The 8,748-nt window shown below is 51.3% G+C and overlaps 1 protein-coding gene across 1 annotated transcript in view; it reads right to left on the reverse strand.

Annotated features, from left to right (window-relative positions):
* The window catches only part of CDC42BPB (CDC42 binding protein kinase beta), a 111,919-nt gene extending 106,888 nt beyond the window's left edge, over positions 1-5,031 (reverse strand). The window contains 1 exon segment of the mRNA XM_059915055.1: positions 4,592-5,031. Within this exon segment, the coding sequence (XP_059771038.1) occupies positions 4,592-4,766 (175 nt within the window). The 5' untranslated portion in view covers positions 4,767-5,031.
* Between the last annotated feature and the right edge of the window lie 3,717 nt (positions 5,032-8,748).

Genomic DNA, 8,748 nt, shown 5'->3' on the forward strand with positions numbered 1-8,748 from the left:
TGAAAACAATTTTGCTGCCAGTTACCTACTGGCAAAAATCTAATATGAAACACAGGTTATTTAAAAATCATACCATAAAGTGTGCCCTTCATCTCATAGATAGTATGTTTTATTTGAAATGAACAAAATTTAAAAAAATAAAATAAAATAGATACTAATTGTTTAATTGTTCTTTGGTAGATTTTAAGTCTAAATAAAGCCTTCAAAAATTACCATATTCCTCCGCGGCATGTGGGATCTTCCCAAGCCAGGGCTCGAACCCGTGTCCTTTGCATTGGCAGGCAGATTCTTAACCACTGCGTCACCAGGGAAGCCCCATTTTACCACTTATGATTTTAAAAAAAAGGGTAAAAAATCTATATGTGGTCTCTTCTAGCATGATCCTTTTTACTTTACTAGTCTCAAAAAACACATTTTGCCTCTTTACCAAAAAAAGCATTCAATAGCTTTGCTGTACTTAATATAGTTTGAAATTAACAGTCCTGTTTGCTCGCATGTTTATCCAGCATCACAGACGTCAGCACAGACAGGACAAGATTTCCAAGGGCGTCAGGTGCTGCAACAAGAGGCAGGGCAAAGGCAAGGGGCGTTCCTGTCAACACTGCCTGCAGCGCTTTCTGAGTTTTTACCTTACCTGCATTTGCAATTGAAGAGCAATTCACCACACAGCATAAGCTTTTTCAGGTAGCTCACACAGTGGTATCTCGAAGTGAGAACAACTCACTCCAACTCCAGTTTTACTTATTGCAAGTCTAGATTTAACACAGACACTGCTGTTTACTTCAAAGCCCAACTGTCAATGGAGGAGGTTTTAAGAGAGAAAAAGTAAGGCTGGCCGGTTAATGTTTAATGGTTTCAGCTGTTCCATCACTTGCCTTGTAGTCAATATCACCACGCATTTCAAATACCTATTTACAAATCCAAACTATGTTAACCTAAATTTTATTACACAATCCCAGTATTCCCCTACAAATTGGATCTTATCATTCAAAAGATCTGTTTCTTATATCTGTTACTTAAAAAACGTGTTCCGATGTTATGCAAAAATTCTATCTGGGGGCTTCCCTGGTGGCGCAGTGGTTGAGAGTCTGCCTGCCAATGCAGGGGACACGGATTCGAGCCCTGGTCTGGGAGGATCCCACATGCCGCGGAGCGACTAGGCCCGTGAGCCACAACTACTGAGCCTGCGCGTCTGGAGCCTGTGCTCCGCAACAAGAGAGGCCTCGATAGTGAGAGGCCCGCGCACCGCGATGAAGAGTGGCCCCCACTTGCCGCAACTAGAGAAAGCCCTCGCACAGAAACAAAGACCCAACACAGCCATAAATTAATTAATTAATTAATTAATTTAAAAAAATTCTATCTGGAGAAACCATTAGATTCAAATGTATCTTGAGATGTTTAGCACCATCAGTTCAGCCTGAACGTATTAAATTTGGTAGTCATCCCACTAACACCTAGGGCTGAGCATCCCCAGGCCAAGAGCTACAGGAATTCACACAGATGAAGGTGAACTCTGAGAAGGTACCACTTCCTTCATAACAAGAAAAATCACCAATGAGGAAATTAAACAGAGGGCTACAAAGATTAATTCTAGCCCTTATAGAGGAAGCATGGTGGCACGACGAGAGAAGATGCCCTGGACTGGGTGGGAATCGGGAAACCCACGCTCAGGTCTGCCCCAGCAGCGAGCTCCAGGCCTCCCACACCTGGTCTGCAGGCCACATGGGGGTCAGAGCAGAGGGCCACTGTGGTCCACCCAATGCCAATGGGCTGGGATTTCAAACATCAGCTCTGTCCAAATAGAATACGAGCCATCATTTTTAAGTCACAAAAAAAAAATTTTAAGACATGTGAAAGTATTTTTATATAACGAAGATGAAAAACAACAATTTCACCTCATTTAGTTGTCCATATTTGTTGCTGTTTACTCGTAGAAATTTCAAAGTGTTTCATATGCTCTGCTTCAAACGGTATCAAATTTGCATTTAAAAAATAGCTTAAAGAAATACACATGCGAAGCAGGGTATTTCCAACTTTTAATTAAGGTCCTGTATTTCATAGAGGAAACTAATCAAACTATAAACACAATCAAGGCAAAATTAAAGGCAAAATCTACAGTGAAGCCTAGGATGAGTCTTGTCCCAAGCAACCACTGTGGAAATAAGAAAATCTTCTTTTAAAACTTAAAATCTTTATTACTTATAGTTTCCAAATTTCCTCAAAGATTCCCCAGTAAGTCTCAAATCTGGGCTGAATCGGCTATTTTTCTTCACTAAGTTTCAAGAATTCTACATAACTGTTAACAGACACCTAGCAAGGTTGGCCCCTCTGCATGAGAGGACTCAACACATCAGAGGTCTCAAACATCAGGCAGAGTGTAAATCCAAAAACTCAACAATCCGCAGGTTGACAGCCTATGTATGTGTTTCTTGAGCAGAGCAGAAGTAATTCCACTTGGAAGTCAGGGCACCTAATAATGCTCCGCAAACAATTCCACTTGAAAGACCATTCTTTGCTTTCCAAACGCAATGACTGCGCATTCGAAGTAACACTAAATAATGACTGCACACACATCCTAACTAGTAATACACACTGCGGAGTTACATCGGTGCGTGTTAACACACATGAGATGAAATACTGCTTCTAAAATATATTACTATTCCATGAAAATGCCACCTTAGAGTACATTCTTCTCTGTAATTTAAAGTTCTGTGCAGACTGAGTTCTTTAGAATAATGTAATTTATTTGTAATCATAATTTCCAAAGAGCCAGCACACAATTTTCAAAATATTTCTATATTACAGCACACAGCTTAGACTTGGAAAACCCAAATCTCGTAAGATCTCCGCACATGCAGAGAAGAGCTTCCTCCAGTGAAGCCCACCAGTTCACAGAGTGGCTGGTACCGTCTGGTGGTGAGGGGGCTGCACAAGGAAGGACCACTGCTCCACAGGGCACCCAGCCTTCAGGATAAGCCCCTCTGAGGCACTGCAGGTCCCCAGGCCAGAGGCTAGCTGGACCACACCTTACCTAACTCAACCTCCCCTCTGCCTCGGCTTTTCAGTCACACGTTTACTCACATACCAAGCACTGAGTTGAACCTGATCTTGAAACTGGATTTCAAGATCAAACGCTCAGCAAGAACAGCAAAGAGGATACTCAGAAGGCTGGGATGTAACAGGCACCAAAGACTTCACTCTCAAAGCAACCGTGAAGCCAGTTAATCATTCAGGTGGAAATCATGTCACTGATAAACGACCCCAGGAAATGAATAGTACTCTTATTTTACTGATATCGTATATAATCAAGAAAGGTGGACCCCACCACAATAAAGCACAACAGGCTGTCCTGGGGCTGTGGGCCTCCTTCTACTGCTGCTCTCACAAGACATCAAAATTCCACTAAAGAGCGAAAAACAGAAGCTCTCTAAAGAATATCGCAACTTAAGTTTTATTTTGTAAACAAAATTCCAAATTCTAATTACCATTTTGGCAGAGTAGGTGGCCTCACTATGGACTACATTTGTTTGTTTCTTCATGTCAATATCAGCTTTATCAGCCCCAAAGGTTAGAAATTACTGGGTCAAACTGCACAGCCCTAGTCCAGTGACACACATGACCCAAGAATAAGATTTTCATAGATCTGGCCTGAACCCTGAACAGAAACATTGCATCTTCCTTCTCAGTATTTTTATATGAGGCTGAGGATCTTGACAAAATGTCCAAGTTAGAGAAAGAGAATGTAAGAAGATTTCACTTTACACGTGTAGCTGTTCTTGAGATTCTAACCATTAAGTAGCTTAATCAAATTTTTGTTCTAATAAAGCATAATAGCTTAGTTGACCAATGATTAAGGCACGCAAAGATCAGACGAAGAAAGTTCTTAAGTGACTTCCATATACTAACAGTTCCAGCTGGCCCCCAAATATTACAAGGGTCTGGCAAAACTATAATGAAAAAAATCAATTTGCTCTCGCATGGCGTATTCAAAATAAGGCTTTTAACCTTAAAATTCCCTTAGAGGTGGTACAGTCAAAGGGATGTTCAGGCTCCGGACACCAAGGGATGCAGGCAGGCTGTCACCTAGGAGGGGCTCCCAGGAGACGTACGGGGGGGCAGACGCAAAAAGCACACGCCGCTGCCCCTACAAGCCAGCAGGGCGAGCGGGGGGGGGGGGGGGGAGCAACTCGACGCGGACTCCGGACCCCAAGGGCGAGGGGCGGATATCCCAGGGAGTGCTGCAGGAAACGATATCCAGACTCGGAGGGTGGATGTAGGAAGCGGCCGGGGCGATGGCCGGGCGCGGGGGTGGGGGTGGGAACGGAGGATGTGGCTCCGAGGGGCAGGATGAGGGGGCGGGTCGGCCGAACGCGGATGTGCGAAGGCCGAAAAGGAGGACAGGGCGGGATGGAGAGCCGCGAAGCGGTGAGGGCGCCAGGAGCGGCCGGACAGGGATGGGGCGGCGGGTCTGGGAGCGGTGACGAGGCGGGATGAGCGGAAGCCCGAGGACAGGGAGGAGGCGGGCGGAGTGGGGGGAGGGCGCGACCGGGCGGGGGTCGCAGAGCCGAGGGTCAGGCCCGCGCACACTTACCCCACTCGAGGAACTCGGCCACATACTTGTCGCGGCGCAGGGCCGAGTGGCTACACTCGGTGTACAGGCAAACGAGCACGTCGAGCAGCGTCTCCACGCTCAGGGCGCTTTCGTTGCGCCAGGGCCCGTCCAGGAGCAGCTGCTCCAGCTTCTTGAGCCGCACCTTGGCCGACATGGTGCCGCGCGGCCCGCTCCCAACGCGCCGGCCTCTCGCCGCCCGCTCGGCCAGTCCGTCAGGGCGAGCCCTCAGCGTCCCGGCGGCCGCAAGCCTCGGCAGCCGCGGCCCCTCGTCGCCGCCCCGTCCGCGTCGTCGCGCCCCGGCCTAGGCCGACATCTTGGGCTCGGTCCCGGCGGCGCAGCGTCTGGGGCGCCGGGCCCCGCGGGTCCATGGGCTGGTCTCCTCCCCTCGGCGCCGCCGCCCGCCCCCGCCTCGCGCTCCTCGGCCCCGCCCGCGGCCGCACCCTCCTCGCCGCCCGCCGTCGACCTGCAGCGGCGCGGAGCCGAGCGCTGCGCAAGCCCGGCCGGCGCCCGAGTCCCGACCCCAGCCCCGACCCGGCGGCCCAGCCCCGCGGCCCGCAGCCAACCAGGGCGCGGCCAGCGCGGGCGCAGCCAACCACGGCGTGGCCGGCCGCCGCCGCGCTGACCTCAGCGCGCCGCCCCGCCCCTGCGCTCCCGGCTCCCGGCTCCCGGCGGGATCGGACCTCGCCGCTTGCCGTAGGGGTTCGGGATGCTGGGAAGGTCGGGCGGGCGGGGTCGAAGGGGAGCGTCGCCCGGCGGGGGCGGGGCGAGCGAACAGCCAGTGCTCCGCCGAGATTGCGGCGCAGGCGCGTGCGCAGAGGGCGGCCGGGCGGCGTGCGCGAGCGCGTCGGGGACCGGGCCTCTGTGTGCGAGGCGTGCGCTCCCGCGCGCGCACGTCTTGCCTCCCGAAGGGGACCCGGGGTCTCGGAGCAGAGCCGCGGGCCCTGGCGTCCCTGGGGGCTTCGTGGCCGGTGGGCTGACGTGAGCGTCGAGGGCCGTCCCGCAGACGCAGCGCTGGCAGCCTCGGCCGTCTCTTTTAAAATCGGGTCTCATCTGGGCTGGGAGCGGCCTTACGGAAAAGGCGGCCTTCTTCTAACTTGACGGGCGGGAGACTGAGGCCCGTACAGGGCGGGGGCTGCTGGAGAGGGACGCCCCCGCGGGCTACCCAGCGCCCCGTGAATTCGTGATGCACCCGCAGTGGCCGCTTCAGACTCTACTGCCCACCTTCCCCTCCCCGCAAACAGATGCCTTGGGGTGGCAGTTTGGTAGGAAGGGGCCTGCTGTTTGTCTCCAGGCTGGGTTTGCCTAGCGAGTCCCTGCTTATACCAAGATTGCGAGTTTATTCGTGTGCCGGGGGAAGGAGGGTGACGGAGAATGTCTTCCACCCAAATAAACCCTTGGCGTCGGGAGAGGAGGGGCGGCCTAGAACTCGTGGGAGGTCACTGAGGCCATGGGGGTGGGCGAGGGCTGGGGAGCCAGGATGCAGGGTTCGGGATCCTCAACCTGGGAAAGGGAGGCGGGGGCGGGGGGAGCTTCAGTAGGAGCAGGGCAGCCAGGTGGAGCAGATGAGGGGACAGATAGAGGTTCGAAGATGGAACACTAAAGGAACCTGTGGCAAAACTGGCTCATGGAGAGAAAATCACAATAGCGTCTACCTCTGTGGGAGGTATTGACTGGAAAGGGTAGGAGGGAGCCTTCTGGGCCTCTAGAAATGTTCTGTAATTTGACTTTGGTGATGGTTATGCAGGAATACATAAAAGGACCATTCTTCAAGCTGTACACTTAAGAGTAGTGCATATCACTGTATATCTATTATACCTTACTTTTTTAAAAGCAGGCAAAAACAATCTTTGGTGTTAGAGGTCAGACTAGAGGATACTTTGGGGGGATTATGAACTGAGGGGCTAGCAACATTCTGTATCTTGACCAGACCCATCTTGGTATATGGGTCTGTACATAATTAATCAAACCGTACTCTAAATATGTATGCACTTTATGTGTATGATACCTCAATTTAAAAAAAAAAAAAAGGCCGAGCAGCCCACGTGGCCATTTTACAGTTAAAACCAAATTCTTCATGTTAGCTTTTAAGTAGGGTGATCAAACGTCTGAATTTGTCTGGGACAGTCCCCATTTTTTGCCCTTGTCCCAGTGTACGTATAACAACGTCCTTCATTCCCGCTGTGTCTGCATTTGCACAGTATATTCTCTCATGCTCAGACCCAGGAGGGTCGCCTGGCCCTGTTCAGCCCTCTAGCCCTGTCCCTACTCTCTTCTCAGTCTCTGACTCCAGTCTCACTGGCCTCTTTGCTGTTCCTCTACTATTCCTGCTCCCTCCTGCCTCAGGGCCTTTGCACTTGCCTAGCCCTTCACGTTGGATGCCCCTCCCTGACCACCTTCTTCACTTTGTGTGCTCAGCCCCAATCTGTTTCAGGATTGTCCCTTCAGGGCAGCCTTGCCTAACTGCCTGGGCTGGATCAGGCCCCAGCTCACCCTGTAGTTTTTCTTAGCACTTGCCTAAGTGGATACCTGTGAGTCTTGCCCATTAGTCTGAATACTAGAAATCTTCCTGTGCCTCGATTTCTTCGGAGGTAAAAAGAGAATAATAATAGGACCTACCCCAGTATTTCAGTGAGTTTCTGGAAGGATTAAATGAGTTAATACCCAGAGAGTACTTTGAACAGTGCCTGGCTTGCTTTACATGCTCACATATTGGTAGCTGGTATTGTGCATTAGAGTTTTTATTTCTAAAACTAGGGGCTCTGTGGCCAGCTGATGGATAGAGTGTCTTGTGTTCCCCAGACCAGGGAATCCCAGTGTCCTCTGGCATCCATGAGGTTCCTCTGTGTCTTAATCACTTTGGGCTGCTATAACGAAGTACCATGGACTGGGTGCCTTACAAACAACAGAAGCTTATTTCTCACAGTTCTGGAGGCTGGAAGTCCAAGGTCAGGATGCCAGCATGGTCTGGTTCTGGGTGACTGCCCTACCCCTGGTTACAGAGGGCTGTCTTTCTGTGTTCTCACATGGGGAAAGAGGTAGCTCTCTGGCTTCTTATAAATAGGCACTAATCCATTCATGAGGGCTCCACCCTCATGACCTAATCACTTCCCAAAGGCTCCACCTCCTAAAAACATCACATTGGGGGTTAGGATTTCAGCATATGAATTTTGGGGACACAAACATTCAGTCCATAACAGTATCTTTACAATAAACTCCTCCTACATAGGCTGGTATGGTGGGTTTCTGGTCTTTGCAACACTGCAAGCCAGACTAAGCCTAGCTTTAGCCTCAGACCCTGAAACATGTACAACATACAGTAACCCAGTCACAAACAATATCTCAGTTCAGAAATTAGAGTGTCCAGGTCTACAGAGTCAAACCTTTGAACCTGATTTAACTTTAAATCTTACCCTTGGGCCCTTTAGGGCCTGGGATGAACCCTGGGGAAAGGGGGCTGTGCTCAGCAGTCTCCCTCGTTCCTTCCGCAAGCCACTCAGCTAGCTCGGCCCTGCTGCCACCCACCCGGGGCGGCTGCCAGAGAGGAGGAACGGAGAGGCACTGGGGAGGGCTATGGCCTCACCTCTGGTCTGGCAAAGTGTAGGCTGACCCCTCTCTCCTGGGAACATTCACAGGCTCCCCAACAGTTCCCTGATATTCTCTCTTCTGGGCAGCAGTATCACTTTTCTGGGTGGGTGTTTTATCTGGTGCCTGCAGGGGACCCTCTGCCCTTCCATGGAGACCACCGGACAGGACCTAAGATGACCCATCCATGCAACTCACATCTGTCCACACAGCTCACGTCTGTCCACAGGAAGCACCCCTCACCCTGACATGTTCCAGAGCAGGCAGGTCCCCGCGCAGCAGCACACTCCTGGCTCTGCCTCCAAAGCAGCTCGTGAGTCTTCTCTCCCGGCTGGGGGTCCATCCCCAGTCCACTGTGCCCCCAGATGGAGGGCTGCTTTTGAAGCTCACTGAGCAATCCCTTGTACATGGACACCAGACAAAGGTCATTGTCCCTTTGCTGGACAGTCTGGTGTTTGTCTGCCTGGCACCCCCTGTCCCCTGAACCCCATTCCCCGTAAGTCTTTGTTCTGGCTCCACTCTGCTCATGAGATCCTAGAGGGGCCGCCACAGGG

This window comes from Balaenoptera ricei, chromosome 2 (genome assembly GCF_028023285.1).
Source record: "Balaenoptera ricei isolate mBalRic1 chromosome 2, mBalRic1.hap2, whole genome shotgun sequence".
In the NCBI taxonomy this organism is placed as follows: domain Eukaryota; kingdom Metazoa; phylum Chordata; class Mammalia; order Artiodactyla; family Balaenopteridae; genus Balaenoptera; species Balaenoptera ricei.